This window comes from Hakea prostrata, chromosome 2 (assembly GCF_041222555.1).
Source record: "Hakea prostrata isolate BN-2017 chromosome 2, UWA_Hpros_2, whole genome shotgun sequence".
NCBI classification, from domain to species: domain Eukaryota; kingdom Viridiplantae; phylum Streptophyta; class Magnoliopsida; order Proteales; family Proteaceae; genus Hakea; species Hakea prostrata.
The window spans coordinates 68264222-68289022 of NC_142601.1; the positions used below are offsets into that span (position 1 = coordinate 68264222).

At 36.3% G+C, this 24801-nt stretch overlaps 2 protein-coding genes and 1 long non-coding RNA gene across 5 annotated transcripts; 2 read left to right on the forward strand and 1 right to left on the reverse strand.

Moving 5' to 3' along the window:
* Positions 1 to 36: 36 nt before the first annotated feature.
* LOC149025981 (protein STRICTOSIDINE SYNTHASE-LIKE 6-like) lies at positions 37 to 3135 on the forward strand. 2 transcript variants are annotated; one of them, XM_089146198.1, is made up of 5 exons: positions 37 to 90; positions 1404 to 1810; positions 1908 to 2218; positions 2303 to 2435; positions 2716 to 3135. In XM_089146198.1, the coding sequence occupies exons 2-5, from the start codon at positions 1406 to 1408 to the stop codon at positions 2977 to 2979; spliced, it is 1113 nt and encodes a 370-aa protein (XP_089002324.1). In that variant the 5' UTR covers positions 37 to 90; positions 1404 to 1405; the 3' UTR covers positions 2980 to 3135. The 2 variants fall into 2 exon arrangements, with proteins under 2 accessions (XP_089002324.1, XP_089002323.1); XM_089146197.1 differs by lacking the exon at positions 37 to 90 and having other exon boundaries at positions 945 to 1810.
* A 2603-nt stretch (positions 3136 to 5738) lies between these two features.
* LOC149025982 (protein TIFY 5A-like) lies at positions 5739 to 6905 on the reverse strand. Its single transcript, XM_089143234.1, has 3 exons — positions 6693 to 6905; positions 6469 to 6568; positions 5739 to 6372 (listed from the first exon to the last, which is right to left on the reverse strand). The coding sequence occupies exons 1-3, from the start codon at positions 6812 to 6814 to the stop codon at positions 6133 to 6135; spliced, it is 462 nt and encodes a 153-aa protein (XP_088999360.1). The 5' UTR covers positions 6815 to 6905; the 3' UTR covers positions 5739 to 6132.
* A 3718-nt stretch (positions 6906 to 10623) lies between these two features.
* On the forward strand, positions 10624 to 23849 carry LOC149025983 (uncharacterized). Of its 2 annotated transcripts, XR_016171806.1 has the most exons (4): positions 10624 to 10937; positions 11036 to 13776; positions 23359 to 23423; positions 23514 to 23849. It is a non-coding gene; the product is annotated as an uncharacterized LOC149025983 (long non-coding RNA). The 2 variants fall into 2 exon arrangements; XR_016171805.1 differs by having other exon boundaries at positions 23359 to 23849.
* The last annotated feature ends 952 nt before the right edge of the window (positions 23850 to 24801 follow it).

Consider the following 24801-nt stretch of genomic DNA (forward strand, 5'->3'; position numbering starts at 1 on the left):
TTTGTTGGTAGATGACTCAGAGAGGAGTGGTCCACTGTTTCCTGAGGTCAGAAACTCTCTCCCCTGTTTCCATTACATGGTCTATATAAGGTGAGTTACTTATTTTTCTTCCTTCCCCCTCCCCCGCTTTCGTGGTTGGGGTGTCTCAGTGGCATGAGACACACTTGGATTATCATACTGGAGCTTTTCAGAGTTAAAAGGCCAGAGTACTAAGAGTGTACAGGCGGCTCACACTTTAGAAGTCCATATAGCAAAGGGCATAGAAAGAAATGCATTTCCAAATTATTGTTAGAATTATTAAAATAAAAAAGTTATTACTTAGAGTTTCTCTCATCTTCATGTATAGATATATTTGCTGATTAACCAGTTGCAGATTATCATCCTTAACATCTCCTGCTTATTTGTTTATTGTTGAAGACATTCTGCATCATAATTTTTTTTCTTCTTTTATCATTTACTGATTTGATCGATTTCTTTTTTGTTGGTCAGTAATTCAATGTTGCTCTTTTATGGCTAATAAGGTTACTCTTCACTACTTGTGCAAGATGAATCTTTTTCATAGAGAATGAAAAAAAAATCACTTGAAAAGAAACATAAATCAAACAGACTTTCCTGTAATACATTACTAATTACTAAAAACAGAGGATCTCAAGGCTTTGAATGGTTTTCACATGAGACTTCCAACAATACTATTCAATATTAACAAGGTTAAGATCTTAAGAAAAGCTTAGAGGGGGAGTTCCAACTTCCAAGCATTGTGTAGAGTTATGGTTGAATGATCTCATCTCCTAAAGGGATTCTTCCCTTTATCATGACTGAAATATTTCACAAATCAAAGGATCTCTTCTTTACTCAATTTTTGATTTTGTTTTTAATTATAATGTAGAAATTATAGTAAGTGAAGTCTGCTCTGAAGAATATTTGGAGATAAGAGTTCAAAGTTCACAGATGAACACTTAGAGATGATGAATTCTTCTAAGATTTGTTTGTTTGGGGAAGTATTTTATTTAAAATTTGATTTACAACAGACTTTTTAAAATTCAAATATACAGAATCTATTCTCCAACATTGCTGTATTGGAATTCAGATATAATACAAGTTGAAGCTGACCTTTGGACTGCCATGTTTAGTGACTAATATCATAGAAAAAGCACCTCTCTCCGTCGAATGTATTAACAATCATTTCCTCAACCGATCTAAATGGTGTGATGGAACTGCCAAAATCTTTAATTGGTTGATAAAGCCGAAATACTGATCCACCCTCAAACCCTTACCTAATAATAGTGTCGTCTCAGGAGGGGTTACAGGGCAGCTCAGCTGGGTTCTTCAGTGAATAAGTTGATTCTTTATAAACTAACATTTTTGCAAACTCCCAATCCGTGACCCATTCATCTTCTCTGCAGTCATGGCCAGCTTCAAAACGATGACACTTATCTTGGCAGTGGTGGCGCCAGTGGTGGTTGCAGTTCTTCTATGTAGACTCATAGAGCTAGAACCAGCTTCGTTTCCGGAACATCTATTGTATCGATCAACACCCATTGTGCCGCAGAAGCGATATAATCGAGTTCTCGAATCAGCTGAGCGAATCGGAGAGGGTCTCTTACCAGGGCCTGAAGACCTTGCATACGACGCCGAGACCGGATTCCTATACACTGGTTGCAGCGATGGTTGGATTAAGCGTCTTCACGTAGCAGACTCAGCTGAGATGAAGGAGACGACCAAGGTTGAAAACTGGGCTTTTACAGGAGGTCGACCACTCGGTCTGGCTTTAGGACCCAACAAGCAACTCATCGTTGCCGATGCCTACAAGGTTCGTATTAATTCTTTAGTTACCATATGGGCATGTTTCTGGGATTATTTGGTTTTTGGGTTCCAAAAACAGAATTTTAAAGCTTTGGATGTAGCAGGGACTATTGAGGGTGAGTGAAGAAGGTACAGGAACGGAGCTGTTGACAGACGAGGCAGAAGGGTTGAAATTCAAGTTAACAGATGGTGTTGATGTCGGTAGAGATGGAGTTATATACTTTACGGATGCATCGTATAAATACAGTATGGAAGAATACAATTTGGAAGCCCTGGAGGGTAGACCCTATGGCAGGCTGATAAGCTACGATCCAGCCATGAATAAGACTCGAGTGCTAGCAAGCAACCTCTACTTTGCCAATGGAGTTGCCCTCTCACCAGATCAAGACTTTCTCATCTTCTGCGAAACAGTGGTGTAAGTTTTCAATGATCCTAGATTACCAAACAAGAACTAACTAGGAAATTAATTAATACAGATCCATTAATTAATGTTGACCAGGCGAAGATGTAGCAAATATTACATCCAAGGTGAGAAGCATGGCACCACAGAGACCTTCATCGATAATTTGCCAGGTTTCCCAGACAACATACGCTATGATGGAAAAGGGTCCTTCTGGATCGCATTTTTCACTGTACGTAATCCATTGAATTGTGGGTTTTTTTTTTTTTTTTGGTTTGCCAACCCGGGTTTTATAAACCGGTGGTTCGATCTGCGTCGCACACCTGGCTGTGGTGGGTGAGTCTACCAGCAGGGATTTTTTGCATCCACAAGCATTCAATACCGAAACCTTGCTTAAGCGAACCAAGCTGCTTACCACTTGGACCAACCCCAGTTGAATTGTGGGTTTTATTCCAGTTTCAGATTCAGTTCATTGAGTAATTAATAGATTTTTTTTTTCTGGGTGGAGACAGAAAAACTCGATATTCAATGATGCACTGATGAGATATCCTATACTTCGCAAGCTGATGTGGATGGTGGAGAAGTTGGTGAGAATACCTCGCAAGATGAGCAATGGGGGAGTGATGGCCGTCAATTTGGAAGGTGAACCAATTGCACTCTACTCTGAACCAAAGCTGTACATGGTCACTTCTGGCGTCAAGATTCAGAATCAACTCTACATGGGTTATCTTACCAACAATTACATCACCAGGATCCAAATAAACAAACTTGTCTGAATGATGTTAACATTTGCATTATGTATTAAAATTCTCATTCACTGTAAGGAACTAAGGATTGAATCGTCCGTTCCCTTTCAACTTTGTCTGGTTAACTTCTTTTAGCAACCAAAACAGACTGAATCTTGGACTTTCAAGATACGAATCTCTTTTTATCTGGGCAACATTTGTTTTTTTGGTTTCAACCAGTATGCTTTCAGATCAAATTGCGTGTTTCACGCCCTCAACTCTAATTAGAAAAAGATTAGACTATTTTTGAATTTAGGTTCACACATGAGATCATGCCTAGATACCACGAATATGACATAACCATGCATCCAGATTCAATGGTTGATACTTGACCACCACGAATCATAGATGAGGAATCAATAAAAAGTATTTTAATCAGGAACAAGACTAATTCTGAAACAAAGTTATTTATTGAGGAACAAGACGAATTCTGAAGCAAAGTTATTCCTGCATGTGGGTAGATTAATTCTATCTATTGATGTAATTCAATTTGACCATATTTAATCAGGAACAAGACGAATTCTAGCTGAAACAAAGTTATTCTTGCATGTGGGTAGATTAATTCTATCTATTGATGTAGTTCAATTTGACCAGATTAATTAGTTAGACTAATGGAGAAATACCTCACTGGTGATGTATATTATTGGGTTGGATATTCGTATGTTACAAGTTAATTCCAGCCAAAACCTCAAATCAGTTCAAGTTATCATGGGGTGTGTTGTGCCCAAATCTCATCCTTGAGTGAACCAAGATCGAACCACCTTGATTGGCTTAGAACAACAAGCGCAGGCAGCCACTTTCAAAGAGCAAGTCAAGTTTAGGGATAACACCACCCAAAAAAGGGGCTTTAAATGTTAGATTTGAGAAGCTTTAAGAGAGAGTGGGAGCAAATGAACATTATTATTAATTGCGATAGGTGAGACGTATTTATAGCAAAACTTGATTCTTCATGATAGTTAGACTATCCAACTGGCATGGATCTTCTCCTTGATTTACATGTCATGTGGAAAAGTTGATCATTTTGACCCGTCGGCAGCTGACATGGATATGCTAGTGGCAGCCTAACGCAACAGAGCCAATTGCCACATGCAATCGATAATTTGAGAGGTACTCCTCCTGAGAAGGATGTGGAGGCTGGCTAGTCAACATATCTTCCTAGCAATTACAGCCCTGGGATTACTCTAGGGTATGGATACCATCTAGGCATCCTCTATCTCCTAAGCACGATGGTCGGGAAAGTTTGTGTCATAGGATGAGGGTTTGTGCTTTCCTTCTTCCTAAGGCTTAGGGTCGAGCCCCCTGAACATCTTGTCAGGTTTGCCTTGGACTCGGGCATTCTTCTAGGGTTGATCCTAGCTGACTCGTCCACTAGTTTTGGATTGAGTTGTCTCACTTGGCATAATTTGTTTTTTTTTGAAGAGGGGGGGGGGGAATTGATAGCTTTGTATTTGGAGGTAGGGGCTATTAGACACGGAAAAAATCGTCTGATGTGTACAATAGTGCACTACTGCAGCTCGCCACATGAAATATGCTAAACAAAAGGCTGAGATTAAAGACTGATTTAAAGTCCCAGTTCTGAAGGCCATTTATTAATACTTGGCCATTTTGAAACTCGTAGAGTTATACCGACCCATTTCTTTTTTTTTAAAACCTGCTTGCAACCACGGTTTCCAAGGCTTTGCCTCGACTATCCGGGTCGATTCTCTCCCTCCAGCTTGGTGGGTGAGTCCCGCTGTTGGGATTTTTGCATCCACAAGGTTTCGTTCATTCCTTCCTAAATGACACCAAGCCCCTTGGACCAACCCTTGTTGGTATACCGACCCATTTCTAAAAACCCACTTTAAACACTTAACTTTGTTCTTCACTTTCCTCCATTCTCTTCTTCCTCCATCGTTCTTCTTCGTTGTTGTGACTCTTTCATAACCCTTTCCTTCATTTCTTCCTAAATGACACCAAGTTCTTGAAAACATCCTCATTGGTAAGAGCACCCAACTTCTGAGAGAGAAAAAAAAAACAGCATAAGCTCAAAATGCTCCAACGTCTGGAACATGCATTTTGCATGTTCTTTTGTTTTTGTTTCGTATTTTTTCCTTTTTTCTATATGCTTCCTTAGAATGCAATGAATAGAAGTTCAGATCCTAGCTTTCCCACCTACGTTGTAGAATTGTTTCAGCATATTGATTACGACTCGGAAAGCGCATGAGATCAGATCTTAAAAAACATATTGTTTCAGCACATTGAGTGCAAAAAAACAATTTTGTGCGACTCCTTCAAAACATCATTGCAACTTAATGGAAATACCCTTGCAGGCAAAGAATTATATTATCATGCAAAATCTAAGAGTAAATTCTTACATTGGCTCCTCTGAATCAGAAACTATTACATTCCTTGCCCTTAACTTTGTTTTCATTACCTGGGTTCTCAACAAGTAGAGGAACCTTGGAGGATCGAGTCCCAAAGGAAGATTTATGTAAGGAGTATTTGAACTAGATTTCTAGGTAGTGGGTGGGTATTTAGTAAATGGATCTCAAAACTAAGTTTCTTGACTTTTGAAGTCTGTCTTTTAATCTCATCCATTTGTTAGCATATTTCACGTGGCAAGCTAGGGTGGTGCATTGCTATGCACAGCAGAGAGATGTGTAAACAGTCGATTTTTCCCATTACATACACCATCAGAGAGATTCGAACCCATAAGTTCTTTTTATTATATAATAAGTGTTGATAATTGTCAATTGAGCAACCATTGATGGTGTCACTTGGCATAAATTGGTTGAATTGGATGGTTTTGAGGTACAGAAGCAAGCAATTAACCTGTTTTACGTCTTGTGAATTTCTGAAACTCTCGTCAAAGTCAAGAGAGAAGAAGTGATCATACATTCAAGTGATTGACATTGTAAGTCAATACGTGTTCTCTATGAAAATTGAAGCACCAAAAGATATATTGATGTTTAATTAATTGTCTACAATAACTAATATAACAATAACATGAATCACAACATGAATCTCAGATCAATCAATTGTAGACTGGGCTCGGGAATAATCTTCCCATTTCAAAATCTGGCTGATACTTAGAATTACTATACACATGTTTCAACATAACATCGCCAGTGCTGCCATCGAAGTTTCTAAGGATTCTTCCATGCGTCAATTTTCACCTCTTGCTCTCGAATTGAAGGGGAAGGGTAAGACACCTTCCCTGTTCTTCCTTTGCTTGTTATAAGGTGAAACTGCTTCGATCCTATTCTTTCGCTTTTGCAGAAACTGTTGCAGTGATCTCTTCATCGAGAGCCCTGCGGGGTTCTGCAATGGCGAAATTAGCTTCGATCCTTGCGTGTCCATCCTATCTCCCATTTCCCGTCTTGCTAACCATATGATAGATCTGGCCTGTATGATCACATTCAACAGCAGACACAAATCAAACAACTGTAATGGGTTGATATCTATTTTGCAGAAGAGGATGGCATTGGACTTGGAAAATACCTGAAACTCGGTAACATCAGAAACACAAACTTTCCCGTTGTAGAAGATGGTGAATTCTTGATGCTGCGGGTTCTCAGTTGATCTGTTACTGTTAGTCATCCTTCAATCAAACAAAAAGAAAGGAAAGCAAGTTGTCAGATTAATGAGATCCAAACCACTTGGAAGTACTTACAGAAGTAAACAACGCCTGAATGAAGGAAATTTAGGGTTTCTATCAAACTTACATGGAGTCATTGTTGCCGAAATCCATTGTCGTCTTTGTCGGCGGAAGATCAGAATCCATGCCGCTTGGAGGAAACCTGAGATCAAGGTTACAGTTCGATCTCATGGTGAAGGGTAGAGTCATCTCTATCTCGATAGACGAAGAATTCTTCACAGAGAAAAAATTGTATTTGAGCTTTGAGAGAATTCGATTTGTGCTTTCAAGAATAAATGAAGAATGCAGAGGCTGGTTGAATGAGCCTGACGTGAGTAAGATATAAATAGGTTGGTGATTTTCTTCCACGTGGAGACTTGAACGGCAAGAATAAAGGGAAGCGCAGTGAGCCGGCACTGACTTGAGAAACTTTTGTGGAACACGTGCTTAAATAAAATGTCTCTTTTTATTTTTTTCACGTGTTTTAAAGTAAATTATAAGTTATACCGTCGTCGTCTAATCTAATGACGGTGAGGTTTTAGAAGCCACCATTTGGAAGTTGGAACTTGGAACCAAAAAGCGGGCTTGCATTTTTTCGCTTTTGACGGAAAAGCCAAGGCTGCAAAGGCTGCACTAAGTCAATAACACGTGGATTAGAGTTTTGGTTAAATTATGGATTGTGAATCTGGCGCTTCTTTGGGCCGACTTGCCGACTTGTTTTGGCATTTCTCCGTTCATGGATTAAACGGTTAAACCGGTGCCGGCTTATTTTGGTTGGTCCATAGTCTAATTGATGAAATGGTTTTCTTAATAGCATTGATTTCCTCCCAAAAAAAAAAAAACCTTTGTCCAAAATTTTTTTCTTCCGATATTGGATTAAAATAAAATGTAAATATTTTTTGAGGTGATTCCATTTAAAAAAATTTAGTGAAACAAGATATTTTAAAAAAAATTCATTCAAATGGATTCTATTTTTGAAAATAATTAGTAAATCTTTAATTTTGTAATCATTTTTTCGTGCTCAACTAATATTCTCTTATGAACTATCCAAATTACCCTCAAAATTTTGTATATAAATAGTGCTAGTATTTTTTTTAAATAAATTTTTTTATTTAATTCAATTCCTAATAGGTAGACAATTGTTTGAGGAGGATTTGCTATCAAAATTCTTCTATGTCATGTAGTAGAGGCGGAAATGAACGCTTCTTGAGGCCATGTCAGATTCAGTCATGTAAGACGTCAAAATAACATGACTGTTTATTGATTGTCTAAGTAGGGACTAAATGGAAGAGAGGGTCTAACAAAATATCCTCAGAGAGAGATTTTCTAAGGGCTCTGTTTGGTTATATTAATTCATGAATACTAGATTTATACATGTTTGATTGTGAAAATCTCTAGATTTATGAAATCTAGAGATTAATCTTTTTACACTCAAAACGTGAATCTATAGATTTATGGGTATATGGTGAAATCTAGATATTTCATCTCTATTATAAAAACGCTAAACATTTGTGCATTCACAAGAATCACAAATGAATCCACATATTTGGTTAACCAAACAATTAATTTTATAAATTATGACTCAATAGATTTGAAATCTTTAGATATTTGAAATTTTCAAACTCACAAATTTTCAAACTCATGTAACCATAGAAGCCCTAAAGAGTTTTGTTTTAGTTTGATTCGTTTCGTTATGTTTTCTAGGTCTTATGACCCTATTTAATTATTTGAAATTTTTGAAAAAGAGTAAGCTATTGGCATTATTATTTTATTTTAATAATAAGTCTTGAAAATTTAAAGTTATTTAAAAAAGTTTTAAAAAAAATACTAATTAAACATATTTGTGTAATAGAATTGATGGTAATTTTGATAGTTTATAAGAGAATATTAGTCAACTAAGAAAAATTATCATAAAATTTGAGATTTGGTAATTAATTTTAAAAATAAAATACATTCAAGCAAAACTTTAAAAAAATATCTTATTGAGTATAATATTTTTTAAATCTAACAATGTCAAAATTTTTCTCTTAAAATATTGGCTTTTTTTTTATTATTTTTTGTTTCGTATTCCTCAATATTGTCTAACAATATGGAATAAAATATTGGTGAAAAATCATTTTTTTTCGTTTTGTTTTTTGTTTTGGATTCTTTAATATTGTCTCACAATAATTAATTTTAATATTTATATAAATAAAAATAATATTGGGTTGATTAGGTGACTTTCCACAATTGCACCTTGACCAAAAGTTTGTTTTTTTATATAACTTTTCACTTTGAATAGTATCATTATATCGACTGACTCATATGTTTTTGGTATGACACCAATTTTTGCAACCATGCTTATAACACACTCTGTATTCCGATGACTTTGACTCCAGTCGATTTCTGAATTAGTTTTTTTAATATTATAAACCTTTCACATTTATTATGATGGTTTAAAAATGACATGTAAAAACCAGCAAATTTATTTATGAAAGAGTTGGACCAAGGCATTAGAGGGTCGACCCAGAAGAACTTCCAATTAAGCGGCGGTGCTGGTCGACCCAATCCGAACCAGTAATCGTCTTAATTCTAATGCACGTGATGTGTGTTGCCAGTTGCCGTTGAAATTCACAATCACGTGATTTTTTTATTTCAATTCAGATGTTATTAATCACGTGCGCATTTATATCCGGTTGGCAACCATATACACTCGCCAGTTGCCAGTGAAGTCGACAAACTCATCCTGCGGCTCTTCGGCACAAAAGTAGGTGTGATAGGATGGAAAGGTCGAAAGGGACGGATTTTTATGGTTATGATAACGCCACGTCGCCACATATACTAACTTGCATTCCAATGGTTTAAATCAAAAGTTCAAGGGTGTGTTGGTAAATATAATTTTAATATTTACAACAAAACTCCTTAGCAAACACATTATGAACCTCATTCCCATACCAGAAAACTTAACAGCTGAGTAACTGTTGTAGATTTGAAACATATGACATTGCTTCTCTATTCATGATTTCAAATAGGAGGAAGACTCGTTGCAGTTCGAACAGAAACAAAGATTTTTTTCACAAGAATTAAAAATATTCAAAAACCCTTGAATTTAAGAGGTAATGTTGATTCTCAAGTAATTGTTACTGTCCATTAAACCTCGCCAGAGCTCCAGATTGGGGTCTCCACATAATTTTATTCTGCATTATATAAAGTTAGATTGATGTTCATCCCTTGAAGATCAATCTAGTCATCTCGTGCACCGTTTAGACGGAATCATCTTGTAAATTGCAAACTAAAATCACATCAACTCATCCATCAACAGTAGTAGTAAGACATGTCTAAAATAAAATAGATCTGTGACGAATAAAGGTGGAGTGTCATTACTTACTAATTGAGCGGAACAAATGTGAAGAAGAAGTAGGAGAAGGTTTAAAAATCGGATCTGAGATTGGGAAGGTTAAAAAATGCGGTATGAGCGAGAGGCTTATTTTTGTAAATTTGAAATTTTAAAATATTTAAACATAAAAAATTAAAATCATACTCACCAACACTCTACTGTGCTTTCAATTTAAACGTTGGATGTATATAGGTACACGTGGGCGTAATCATAACTGTTGACTCCAATCATAGAATCAAATCAATCAATTATGAGACTTATAAGTTATAAGATAAGGGTCTATTTGGTTACATAAATCTAGAGATTTCAAATCTTTGGATTCATGAATCTAAGATTTATACTCGTTTGATTGTGAAAATTTTTGGATTCATGAAATCTATAGATTCATCTTTTTACACTTAAAATGTGAATCTATAGATTTATAGGTATACGGTAAAATTCAAAGATTTCATTGTTACTATAAAAACACTACACATTTATGCATTCATAAAAATCACGTTGATCAAATATTTATTTTAGGACAAACCCACAAATTTTATTCCACCAACCAAACCGTTAATTTTATGAATTATCAATCTATAGATTTAAAATTTCTGGATATTTGGAACCTCCAGACTCACCTAACCAAACAGCCCTGGAATGATCCGTCTATTGGGATTTGATGGAGTTAACCGTTAATGTTAGATGTTAGGGCAGGCTAATCCGCCTTCTTTAGGGAGAGGGCGTGCTTTTGGTTTTCTTACATTTGTAAGGGATTCTTTCTCCATTCAAACTCACTGCAAAATCATTAATTGTTAGCAGGGAAGCCAGATTCCTGCGGGATTAGATTCATCATGGCCTGCGTACGGAATTTCACTCTGCAAAAAAACAACAAAGCATTAAGAGGAAGAAAGATGAGACCCACAGATGAAAGAAGTGGAGGACCTCGGTGAAACCCACCTCAGAGATTTTCCAATGGTAGGTTTTTCCTACATCCAAATATCTTAATTGAAATCAAAGAGCCTGAGAATTGCAATTCTAGTCGTTTCACAGAGTCTATAATATGTCTTAATTAGGTTTCACCTCTGTCCTCATCCTTCAATTCAAGGAAGAGACTTTGCAAAGCTCAAGCCTCTGTTTTCAACCGGCCTTGGGGTGCAGGTGGTTCACCTCCATGTATCGTTTTGTGGGAAACGACTTCTGTGCTGGTACCCACTTCCCGCCAATATATGCAGTGCCGGGCACATTGCTTCTCCAGGCATGTACCTATGTAGAATAATCAATCATCTATTTTTGATTAATACTTGAATTGATCTTGATAAGTTCTGCAATTTAGGTATGGATTTATGGATGTTAAATTGAATGCTGCTATTTTGAGATGACTGAGTCTTCTAGAACTTGCATGTTAATTGAGCATTACTAAAATGGGATCCTCTCTCTCATTACTTTTGATGAGTTCTGCAATTTAGGTAGGGGTTTATAGTTATTAAATTGAATGCTGTTATTTTGATTTGGTTGAGTCTGCTAGAACTTGTAGTGATAATTGAACATTATGGTCAAGCTCTGTTTTAAATTTAAGCAAGATATATATAAATTAAATATTCAAATGGACGAATTATGGGATGAAGCACTATTTGGATAAAAGGGGCCAATCCTCAGTGGTGTCCTACATTTATGCTAACAGGCCTAGTGAGTTAAAGAGAGAAAAAGCTCGAGTGGTTGTCAACTATAAAAGGCTAATCATAATTTAGAGTTCGATGGTTATTAGGGTAAACTGTGTACGTTATGACCCCCAAAAGGTTGTTTCAGTCAGAGACTAACGATGCTAAAATATCTTTTTTGGTAAGTTTGACTTCAAGTCAGGTTTCTGGTGAATTAAACAACAGAAGAGTGGATTTCTAGCTTATAGCATGGATACTACCAATGGACAGTTTTGCCTCACAAATCTTTCATAGATGGATGATAGCATATTCTTCACATTTAAAGATTTTTGTGTGGTATATACAAATAACATTTGTGTTTTCAAAGACCCTAGAAGAATATTAGTGTAACAAGATGATGCAATCTCATCCAAATGTGCTACTTTTCTTTGATTGCTTTTGCAGAGTGCAAACTGCTGTTTTTCTGCTTCTTAAGTTAGAATCCCTAGTTAAGTGAGTAGTGTCTAACAGTGGTGGGATTGCTGTGCGGTATCCAGTCAAATCCTTGATGATGAGGGTCCCAGAAGATTCAAGTAACTTACTTGCTTGATTCTTAAGATACTTTAAAGGTGCTCCTGGAAAGGTTTATTTGCAAGTGAAGTCAAAGAGTTATTCTGGTAGGGTTCTCAGATACTAACTGGGCTGGTACTGCTAGTTATAGGAGATCTACTACTAGAAATAATACTTGTTTGTCAGAGGAAAAAACCTTATCACATGGCATAACCAAGAAATAAATTATTGTGGGCCAATCTAGTGCTGAAATTTTATACAGAGCTATGGCTCATAATATTGCTGAACTTATACTGTAGTCTTTAATTAAAAAGTGGGGTTTTGCAATCATCTGTCATGTAAAGATGTTTTGTGGTAACTTAGCTACTCTCTATATTGTGAGCAATCCAGTGTTCCACGAACACAACAAATTTCATTTTGTCCAGACGCCATTGTGAAGAAAATATTACTCATTTTGGTCATCTCCTCCAATGGTCAGCATGGTGATATGCTTTGCTAAGCCTTTGTTTGGTTCAGCATTCCAGAAGGATTGTTCCAAGCTGGGCATGGATGGTTTGTATGGTCCAGCTTGAGGAGTGTTAAATTTGTTCTTTGTTTACCTTTTTCTTATCCCATGTAGTATTTTAGCTTTCTTAGTAATGTTATGTTAGGATTCTAGGTACTAGGGGTCTTCTCTTTCTATTGTTCTTTGCTTTGTACTTCCCTAGTCTCAAAGACATTGACCACCTTTTCTTCTCTTGCCCATTCTCCTGTCCCCGTGGGATAGAGCCCTTGCATCCATTTGGCCCCGCTCAAGACGGTCACACGAGTTTGTTCGTGATTGGACTTGGATCTTGAGGTCTTTTGCTAGTCACTCTATTTGTGATAGCCTTGGCAAGCTTGTCTTTGGTGCCTCCATCCATCATGTTTGGCTTAAAAGATGGACTTCCAAATTTCGATCCCTAGACCAGATTTAGAAAGCCATCTTCTTTGATGTATCTTCTAGATTAGCTTCCCTCCCCCATCCCCCTGTTGTTGACAACCCCAGAAATAGGCTAATTGTTAGTTTCTGGGGTCTTAGTTGCCCTTTTATCCCCCGCTCTTGAGCTTTGTGCTCCCCCCCCCCATCTTTTCAGCTCTTGATGTATTTTCCCTTGTTGTGTTGCTTGTGCTTTTAATATATTACTTATTCATCCAAAAAAAATATGAAAGCTGTTTGCAATGTGTTGGCTATCAGTAAACATAAACGGAAAGGGGGAGGCTGCTATCGGTTGTTGAACTTTGTAGCAGCCTTCTTTTCCTCTTCCTTGAACTCTCTTCTTAGTTTACTTGTTCTCTTATCCCTATCACACTCCTTGACTTTGCTTCTTCAGACAACCATTTTGTGTAGGAACAAGCTAGCGAGTTCTCTATCATTATCTGAGTAGGACCTTTATACTGACTCTCAGCAACCATTGCTTCAGGAGTCTGCTGGACACACACGCTGGACACAAACTTCTAGATGATTCTTGTCTGATGCATCTACGGATATTTTATTCCATCTTGGTTCTTGGGATAAGATTACATTGTGCAGAAGCTTGGGAATTTGGGGGCCTCTAGGGATCAGATTGCAGCTACCCTCCACTTCGGTATTTTTGCTTGGCTGGTCCCATAGTTGTGGCAACAGTTTATAGAATTTCCACTGGGCATGCATGTATATCATATTAGTTTGTGATTCTAATTTTTTTTGAAAATTGGTACTTGGATGTAGTAATGTTTATTATTGCTATTAATAGGGGATATTATGGAATATTCATCAATGCATAGGATGCATTACTTCTTCATGCCTAATGCTACATGCAAGGGGGTGATTTGAGAACTTCATATGCTAAAGTTATCTGTTGAACTACTTCTTTGTTTGTGTCATCTCCTGTCCTTGGCAACAAATTTGTTTTTGAAGGAAGTTATTTGGGTTAATTCACCAATAATGCAATCGTTAGTGGTTCACAGCAACCTTATATTGAATTATTTGGTCTCCAGAACCTAATGCTAGTACTTGGTTCACCATGACCTATATTGCAGTTACACTACTTGAATTTGATAAGTTGATTTCATGCATATTATTTTAGACGATTAATTTACTATATTTCCATGTGTTTATAATTGTTTTATATCAATTTACCCTAATATAATATAAAAATGAATATGTTGCACCTTTCCTTTAATTTCTATAATTTTGGTGATTTTATATATTTCCTAACAAATTCTAATTAAGATTTATTACTTTTACATGTAGGAAATTATCAACCAAATCTACAAAGGTATTATTGAAAAATTCTGTAAAGAGAGTCCTATTGGAACCAAATTGGTTTTTATTCCACTCCAGAAAGGAAAGTCTTGTTCATCAAGTTATAGTGCACTTTAGAATCTTCCTCAAGTCAAAAACATAGAGAGAATGAGTCCTTGCATGGTTCTATATTTTATTTCCTATTTGAGACTTGTTCAAAGAAGGAAAAAGAGGAAAAATAATCCTATTCAAAGAAGGAAGACAGAAAAATCCCGTTTTTAAGTGTTTCTGTTGAGTTTTGATCAAGCGCTTCATCGGATGGTTATCTGGTGTCCGATCGAGCCAATTTTTGGAGGAGGGCTTCAAGACTTCTTGGTCTTCAAATCCAACGGTGGGATTATGCATTAGTGATCTCTAAGTTAGTCCGATTCATATGTCAAAACACTTCTTGGTTAAGTCAGATAGGAACTCTGAGTTTGATTCAAACTTTGAGTTTAATTAATCTATAAAAGGAGAGCAAACTCTAAGAAGAGAAAAGAACGTTTTTGGGGGCTTTGGAAGAGCATAGAGAACCTTCTTGGAGCTTTGGAGGAGCAGAGAGGTCAAACCAAGAGACGTTGGATGGCTTTAGAGATCTAAAGCTTGGGAATAAAGTTTTCTTCATCTTCTTTCAATGTTCTTGAACTCTTTTGGGATGTTTTTAATTTTTAGTATGAACTAATTTAATTTTTCTAGGGATCAGATGTAGCCTATCTTTGAATTTCCACTCTTGAATTCATAAATATAATTTTGAATATTGTTTCCTTTGATTGAGTTTTTACTTCTATTCTTCATGCTTTTGATTAATCGACCACTAATCAACTGATTTGTCAATCATAATGAACTGAGAGAGGATTTATGTGTTTAGTTCATTGGAGTAAAAGCCATGAATTACATGTAGGATAGATATGTACTTACATGGTTTGTGTAGTTGTTACATGGGAATCCATAGAATTTAATGATTTCTTAGTTGTTTTAACCCACATAGAATTATAGTGGGTTAGCAATTGAGGGAATCTTGTATTGATACTCGAGAGAGACTAGTAGATAGCGAAGGGAATCTCGACTATCAATCAGAAAAATATTTGTCAAATTATAAAGAGGGATAAAAGGTTGGGAATGCTTAGTTATGGTGAAATCCGACCCCTAGGTTTTTAGCTATTAATAAATCTTAATTTAAATTCCAATTTGCATTATAATCTAGAATGATTCTCTTCTTTATTATTTGTTCAAATAAAATTGGTATAATTAATTTGGTACTTAATCTATAGTCCTCGAGAGAACGATCTTTTATCATTATATTATTTGTTACTATAGCGTACACTTGTACGCAAGTGTACGCTGTCATAACAAGTAATATAATGATAAAAGATCATTCCTTTTAAATTGAGATTTATTAATAGCTAAAAATCTAGGGGTCAGATTTCACCATAACTAAGCATTCCCACCCTTTTATCCCTTTTTATAATTTGACAAATATTTTTTTGATTGATAGTTGAGATTCCCTTCGCTATCTACTAGTCTCTCTCGAGTACCAATACAAATTTTCTCAATTGCTAACCCACTATATTTCTATGTGGGTTAAAACAACTAAGAAATCATTAAATTATATGGATTCCCATATAACAACTACACAAACCATGTAAGTATATCTCTATCCTACATGTAATTCATGGCTTTTACTCCAATGAACTAAACACATAAATCCCCTCTCAGTTCATTATGATTAACAAATCAATTGATTAGTGGCCAATTAATCAAAAGCATGAAGAATAGAAGTAAAAACTCAATCAAAGAAAACAATATTCAAAATTATATTGATGAATTCAAAGATAGGCTACATATGATCCCTAGAAAAATTAAATTAGTTCATACTAGAAATAAAAAACATTACAGAAGAGTTCGTGAACATTGAAAGAAGATGAAGAAAAACTTTTTCCCAAACTTCAGATCTTCAAAGCCAACCAACGTCTCTTGGTTCGACCTCTCCGCTCCTCCAAAGCTCCCGAAAACGTTCTTCCCTCTTCCTGGAGTTTGCTATCCTTTTATAGATTAATTAAACTCAGAGTTTGAATCAAACTCAGAGTTCCTATCTGACTTAACCGAGGAGTGTTTTGATGTATGAATCGGACTAACTTAGAGATCTCCATGCATAATCCCACCGTTGGATTTGAAGACCAAGAAGTCGTGAAGCCCTCCTCCAAAAATCGGCTCCAAAAATCGGCTCGATCAAACACTAGATGACCATCCGATGAAGGGCTTGATCAAAACTGGACAGAGACACTCAAAAACAGGATTTTTCTATCTTCATTCTTTGAATATGATTCTTTTTTTCTTTTTCCTTCTTTGATCAAGTCCTAAATTGGAAATAAAATATAGAATCATGTAAGGACTCATTCTCTCTATGTTTTTGACTTGAGTAAGATTCTAGAGTGCACTGTAACTTGATGAACAAGACTTTCCTTTTTAGAATGGAATAAAATCAAAATTTTTTTCATTAGGACTTTCTTTACAGAATTTTTCAATAATACCCTTGCAGATTTGGTTGATAATTTCCTACATGTAAAAGTAATAAATCTTAATTAGAATTTGTTAGGAAATATATAAAATCACCAAAATTATAGAAATTAAAGGAAAGGTGCAACATATTCATTTTTATATCATATTAGGGTAAATTGATATAAAACAATTATAAACACATGGAAATATAGTAAATTAATCGTCTAAAATAATATGTATGAAATCAACTTATCAGTTTGCAGTGACCCATACCGCACCTTTTACTTGGTTCTTATTAGCCTATACTGTACTTTTTTTACGTGGTTCATATAGTAACTTATACTATACTTAGTTCATATAACCTATTTGATACTTGTATCCAGTTTGTTGCAACCTAGCTGGATTTGTATCGCCCCATTAGGGCCCAGTGCTCAGATTTTGTGCTTTTAGATGTTTTTATGTCTTCTTTGTTTAGTTGACTTCCTCCCTTCATTGATGAGAGCTTATGATGTAGCTGTTGCGTTTACTTGAATTTTTCTTCCAAAACACTACGTCCCTTGAAAGGTGCTTTTTATGCTGATGTTGCTGCTATGTATAGTGGATTACCGTTGGTGTTCACTACAACTGGTATTATGCTCAAAACTGGCATTGCTTTTAGTATTTATACTCTTGTTGTTGCAAGCTAGAGCCCCTTATATGAATAGTCCAGCTTGAGGGGGCGTGCCAAGACATGTGTCAGGTTAAGGGGGTTTTGTCCTGTCATGGTTAGTTTTTTATCTTTATTTGGCTTTATCCTTCCTAGTAGACTAATGTTTAATTTCCTAAATTAAAGCTAGACTAGGATTAGACTTCATAATTGGTTTTGGTTATTGTAAATATATGATTAGGGGGACTGCGTAGCGATCTGCTATTATTCTTCACAGTCCCTCCCCTTCTTCTCCTTCAATCTCTTTGTCTTATTTTGCAGTTACTGGTCATGGATCATGGTTTTGTCACTGTTTTTAACCCCTCTTTCACATATTCATTCTTATCCCTGCCTTCAGGTTAGTTCTTGACAAAGCAGTCTTCAACAACATTTCCTTGTCCAAAAAGGCAGTTGCAACTTTAGGAGTGTCAGTATGCTTGATTTTTGTGAAACAACTTAGTGAAGGTCCTCTGTCTTCATGGTATAATTTGGAGTTATACTTTGCTTTCCACTCTCAAAAAGGCCATGTCACAGATAATTATATGTTTTTCTGTCACAAATTCCAAGATCTTCTGAATCAGAAGGAATTTTGAAGTTTAGACACGCCAACAGCTGAATATTGCCACCAATCTTCTCTCAGCTTAGAAGTCAATTGAGGTGGTAGAAGAAGCAATACCTTTTGTATATCTGATGTCTTATTTACCCGTTGATTTGTTCCTCCAAAACCATCAACGTGATCTTAATGAGTAGTAAAGTGGTCTTGAATGCATGGTCAAAGTCAAGAACCTTCCTGGGTAATTTGAGGCAGGGCCGTATTTTAACTGGCCAGTCAAGAGGCTGCTTTAATCTTAGAAACAAGGAGGAAAGGGTGCTTTGTACCAACAGTTTAAATATTGAGAACCCTGGGAAACACAAGGACCAAGGACAAATGGATGGCTCAAGTTTTCGACCATCTGTAGAAAACTCATCCCATGATTTTGATTTACTGTTTACTATGGCATTCCTGATTCATTATAATGCAGTTTTTAGAACCCCTTGCAAGAGTGCCAAGTGTCATTAAAAACTTACCCTGTACATCTGTTTAACATGGTTGGGGCATTCTATATTTTTCCAATTTCTGTCCTCCTGAGGAGGTGAGTAATTCCAAAGTCCACATAACAATGGACTGCAGTAGGAATTGAATCCCAAAAATCTAAGAACAGTTATGTCCTCTGTCTTTCACCTCCAAACAATGAGAAACTTGGTTATTTGATCCCTCTAGTTTGAAGCCTCCAGTTAAGGTGTCAGAGCTATAACAACAAAAGATAATCTTGGAGGGTCATATTATGCATGTTCTCTGGTTTGGTCATTGTGTTACTTTCTTTACTTCGCAATTCATTGTTTTCACTGACACCTAGGAATGTACAAGTTAATTGAGCAACAAAATATCTAACTCTGTGACATTTAGCTAACTGTTTCGATGAATTCACTTCTTTCTTACTGACATTTGTAATGTTCAAAGGCTGACCTGAAGCTGCACAACTTTAAGTACCTTTCTCAACAGATATCTGATAAATTGGCTTGAGTATCATATGCTGCATAGTGAAATAACATTGCAGTCTCCATGTACTCAATCATTTGCTTTGTTTATATACTCTTGCCTCTGTCAACTTTTCCATCGATCATATTAAGTGAATAACCATAGTAGTCAATTTTCTTGGGACAATGTCCAATTTATTTTATTCTGAGTTTTTTTCAAGTTGCACACTTTAGTGGAGGTGAAACTTTGGGTACCTCACTATAGTGGCCTCAATTACATGGCGCTCACTTTCTAAATTAGAAGTTGCACATTGTTAGACTTTCATCCGAGATTCTGTTAAGTGACATGGCAAATGACCATATTGCCCATAGTGGAGAAAAATGACATAAATACCCTCCATTTAATACCTTCTTGTACCCAACCATTAGGTGTGTAAAGGGAGAATCCCTTCACCCATCTTCTACCTACACCTTTCGCTAGAAACCGCCAACCACTGCCGCCGGAGGTACCCGGAGCTTCAACCCCATTATAGTGTGCAAGCTGTAAAAAACTCTTTTATTTTTTATTTTTGTGTGTTAAATCTGTTTTCAACCTCCCTACTGTAGCTTCATATTGTCACTCACAAGTTTAGTCCTATGATTTGGTACCACTTTGAAAACTCTGTTTACTTGATTGGCAACCAAGATCCTTTTTCCTCCTTTTAACTATTATTTTGTTTAGCAGTAATTATCTTGTGTAACAGTTTAGCCTATCAGGAGAACCCATGTTACTCCATTTATTTTCAAATTGGATACCACCTGGTCTTGTAGTTGTCTTCTCTCCATTTTTCTCAAGGCTATCACTAATTTCTTATTAGCATAATTCTATGAAAGTGGTCTAGCATGTAGTTTCTTTAGTATCATTTACTCCTTCTACAAGGAAAAAAGTTTTTTTTTTTGGGGATGAAAGAGATAAAATATATGGATTTTATTTTTACTCCTTTTGGAATCAAAGCACTGGGAGACTGGCTTAGTAATATGGCAGTAACTGCTCTGCACCTAATGAATGTAGTACTATATGAACAAAGCTGGACTTAAACAGCCTTTTTACTTGCAACTCCTAACTAATATATATTTTATACTGTGGTTGTATTACTTGGTTCATAGAGTAACTTAAACTGTACTTAGTTCATAGAACCTATACGATACTTGTATCTAGTTTGTTGCAATCTATGCTGGCAATTTTGTATCTGCTCCCTCTTTGGGGCTCATAAGTACTTCAGTTTTTGCACTTTTACATGTTTTTATGTCTTCTTTCTTAAGTTGACTTCCTCCCTTCCTTGATGAGAGCTTATGATATAGCTTTTGGATGCTTTACTTGTATCTTTCTTTCTAAAAATTACTCCCTACTATCGGTCTCTTGAAAGGTGCTTTTTATGCTGATGTTGCTGCTATGATATTGTGGATTACTGTTGGTGTTCACTACAACTGGTGTTATGCTCAAAACTGGAATTTCTTTTAATATTTATACTCTTGTTGTTCCAAGTTAGAGCCCCTTATTCATCCAAAAACAAGTTAAGAGCCCCTTGTATGTTTAGTCCAGCTTGAGGGGGCATGCTAAGATGTGTCAGGATAAGGGGATTCTTTCCTGCCTTGGTTAGTTTTTAGAGCAAATTGCATTGGCATCCCAAAATGGAGGCCTTAAAGCACTAACACTCCACTTTATGTTTGAAAAACACAGACACCCAAAAATTGGATTTTTATTGGATACTTTTGTCCAATTTGTCACTGAAAACCTTTAAATCACTGTTTTTTTTTTTCAATTCCAAAAATATGAAGGAAAAACAAAATAAACTGTGATTTAACAAATTTTAGTGACAAATTGGACTAAAGTGTCTAGTGAAAATCCAATTTTGGGGTGTCTGTGTTTTTCAAACATAAAGTGGGGTGCCAGTGCTTTAGGGCCAACATTTTGGGGTGCCTGTGCAATTTGCTCTAGTTTGCATCTTTATTTGACTTTATCTCTTCCTAGTAGACTAATGTCTAATTTCCTAAATTAAATCTAGAATAGGATTAGACTTTGTAATTGGTTTTGGTATTGTAAATATATGATTAGGGGGATGGCATAACCATCTGCTATTGTTCTTCACGGTCCCTTCCCTTCTTCTCCTTCTCTCTTTGTCTTACTTTGCAGTCTCTGGTCATAGATCATGGTTTCTCACTGTTGTTAACCCCTCTTTCACATCTTCATTCTTATCCCTGCCTTCAGGTTTGCTTTTGATAAAGCAGTCTTCAGCAACATTTCCTCGTCCAGAAAGGCAGTCACAAATCTTGGAATGTCATTATGCTTGATTTTTGAGAAACAACTTAGTGAAGGTCCTCTGTCTTAGTATAATTTGGAGTTATACTTTGAAAAGGCCATGTCATGGATAATTGTATGTTTTTCTGTCATAAATTCCAAGATCTTCTGAATCAGAAGGAATTTTGAAGTTTAGCCATGCAAACAGCTGAATATCGCCACCAATCCTCTCTCAGCTTAGAAGTCAATCAAGGTGGTGGAAGAAGCAATATTTTTTTGTATATCAATGTCTTATTCACCCTTCGATTTGTTCCTCCAAAATCATGAATGTGATCTTAATTAAGTGATGAGCAGTAAAGTGGTTTTGAAAGCATGGCCAAAGTTGAGGACCTTCCTGGGTAGTTTGAGGCAGGGCCATATTTTAACTGGCCAGCCAAGAGGCAGCTTTAATCTTTAGAAACGAGGAGGAAAGGGTGCAAATGCATAGCTCAAGTATTTGACCATTTGTAGAAAACTCATCCCACAATTTTGATTTACAGTTTACTATGACATTCCTGATCATTGTAATGCAGTTTTAGAACCCCATTCAGAAAATAAAGTGCCAAGTGTCATTAGAAACTTACCCTGTCATCTGTTTCACATGGTTGGGGGGGGCCTTGGGGCATTCTATATTTCCACTTTCCTTCCTCCTGAGGAGTTAATTCTAAGTCCAGATAACAATGGACTGCAGTAGGAATTGAATCCCAAAAATCTTAGTTGAGAACAGATATGTTCTGTGTCTTTCACCTCCAAACAATTAGAAACTTGGGTATTTGATCCTCCTAGTTTGAAGCCTCCAGTTAAGGTGTCAGAACTATAACAAAAAAAGAGAATCTTGGAGGGTCATATAATGCATGTTCTCTGGTTTGGTCATTGTGTTATTTTCCTTACTTCATAATTCATTGTATACAGTGACACCTAGGAGCATACAGGTTAATTAATCAACAAAATACCGAACTACATGACATTCGGCTAACTGTTTTGATGAATTCATTTCTTTCTTACTAACATTTGCAACGTTCGAAGGCTGACATGAAGCTGCACAACTTAAGTACCTTTCTCAACAGATATCCAATAAATTGGCTTGAATATCTAGATGTACGATTGTTGTAATCAGTAGATTTCCTTTGCATATGCTGCATAGTGAAATAAGATTGTGCTCTCTATGTACTCAATCATCTGTGTTGGTTATATGCTTACATGTTGATCAAAACTATTTGTCATTTTTTTCTTTCCTTGCGTTTCTCAACTTTTCCATGAATTATGTATGTAAGTGAACAACCATAGTAGTCAATTTTCCTGGGACAAAGTCCAATTTATTTTATTTTTTATTCTTGTGCGTTGACCTCCCTACTATAGCTTCATATTATGGCTCAAAAGTTTGTTCCTAAGATTGGCACCACTTTGAAAACTCTGTTTACATAAATGGCAACCAAGATGCTTTTTCTTCCATTCAACCATCAATTTCTTAGCAGTAATTATCTTATGTAATAGTTTTAGCCAATCCAGAACCCATGCTACTGCATCTGTTTTCAAATTTCACTTGGATACTACCTGGTCTTGTAGTTTGTCCTCTTGTCTTCATTTTTCTCAAGGCTACCAGTAATTTTCTATCAGCATAATTATATGAAAGTGGTCTCTCTTTTTTTTTTGGGGGGGGGGGGGGGTAATGATACCAAAGTGTTCTAGCATGTAGTTTCTTTAGTATCATTTATTCCTTCTTTAAGGAGAAAATTTGGTTATATGCTTTTGCTTTAGTATTTGATGCATTAAGACAATTCTAATACAGCACATCATGTACCAAAAGCCTTGGAAATTCCATACTGTGGAAGATAAATGAAGCTGGACTGCAATTGCTGATTATTTATATTTCATTCTGGGAGCAGGGTTCAATTGTGAAAGCAGCCCCACAGCACCTACTGCTGAGATATGAGCTTATTTTCTGTTTTGGGTCTGTATTTATTACTTCTGGCACTCAAGTAAACATGCTATGTTACAACTACTAATACTGTCTCTTTGTGCATGTGAATGCTTCCTACAGGAACGTGGTTATGCTGGTTCATGTTTAAGCAGACACTCAAATTGTTATTTGGTGCTTCTTGTTCCTCTACCAGCAACTGGAGAATTGGATTAACCCATTGATTCCATGCACAACTGGACATGCTTCTCCGGGCAGCAGGCATTTTTATTTCATTTTCTGTTAATCCGTCTGCCTGAGTAGAAGAAGAGACAATTATCTGTAGATAAGATCACAGTATGATTTGGATGGTTGGTTCACCTAAACCTGGCCGGAATTAACTATGTACAACTGGCATGCTTGCTGTGTGGCAGGCATTTATGTTTCATATCTGTTGATTCTTTGTCCCTGAATGAAAAAGAAGAATATTAGATTTATATGATTCGGATGGTTGGTACACCTTTTTCAGCCACATCTGCCTTCAAATCTGCCCATGTGTAAGACTTAGAGTCTAAATTGGATTGTCCAAGCTTGGCACTAGATGCTTCAAGATTTGTTATGTCATTTTCTCTATTCTTTGGTGTCTCGATCTGTTTCTTTATCTGTGTTTCTTTTTTAACTAGTGAATCAGTATACTTCTTATTATCCTTTTCCTTCAAATACCCTAAGCCTTGATTAATGTTTATTGTATAATCTCTACTGTTACATGTTCTGATATCATGTGGGTCCATAATGCACCACTCATTTATACTCTCCTTATAAAATTTGAGAGGAAGGGAGAGATAGAGATGTGTATGTATGTAAGTTTTACATAAATGATCATATAATGTGAATGTTGGGGTCAACTTGGGGAGGCATTCTGTGAGGTCAGCCCTCAAAGAGGCTCATCACAGATGCTGATGTGGGTTTGTGATAGACCATGAGCATTTAACACAAGACCTGTCTTGATAAGGACTGAAAAGACAGCTCATCCGTTATTTTTTGCGTTTTGATTTGTAGCAATTGAACTGTAAACCATTTTACACAGAACTAGGCATATGGATACACCACAGGGAGTGGTTACTTTCAATCTCTCAGGCTGGAAACAGGTTTGTGGCATAGTTGCCATGAATCCAGAAGCCTTATTTCCAATGGGAATTCATGCATTTGATGATCAACCCAGTTCAACGGAAAGCTCCCAACCCAAGTTTTACTGGAGTAGCATCAGGTTGCATCAGTACTGTTCGCCTCATCTTGGGAAACCAGCCCTACTATCTGTGTATTTTTGGGTACCATAGAGCCCGCGAAATTGCTTAGTTATGTGAAATTTCAGTCAAGGTTTTGATTTCGACCTTTGAATTTCAATAATCGAGATCAAAATTTTGACCAAGAT

Bases quoted from the DNA above. Each gene is read 5' to 3' on its own strand.
- LOC149025981 (XM_089146198.1), top strand. From the start codon at position 1,406: ATGGCCAGCTTCAAAACGATGACACTTATCTTGGCAGTGGTGGCGCCA. The intron at 1,811-1,907 runs GTTCGTATTAAT...TGGATGTAGCAG, and splicing joins TCGTTGCCGATGCCTACAAG to GGACTATTGAGGGTGAGTGA. The intron at 2,436-2,715 runs GTACGTAATCCA...GGGTGGAGACAG, and splicing joins TCTGGATCGCATTTTTCACT to AAAAACTCGATATTCAATGA.
- LOC149025982 (XM_089143234.1), bottom strand. From the start codon at position 6,814: ATGACTCTACCCTTCACCATGAGATCGAACTGTAACCTTGATCTCAGG. The intron at 6,569-6,692 runs GTAAGTTTGATA...GTTTGATTGAAG, and splicing joins TTCGGCAACAATGACTCCAT to GATGACTAACAGTAACAGAT. The intron at 6,373-6,468 runs GTATTTTCCAAG...GTGATCATACAG, and splicing joins CTGATGTTACCGAGTTTCAG to GCCAGATCTATCATATGGTT.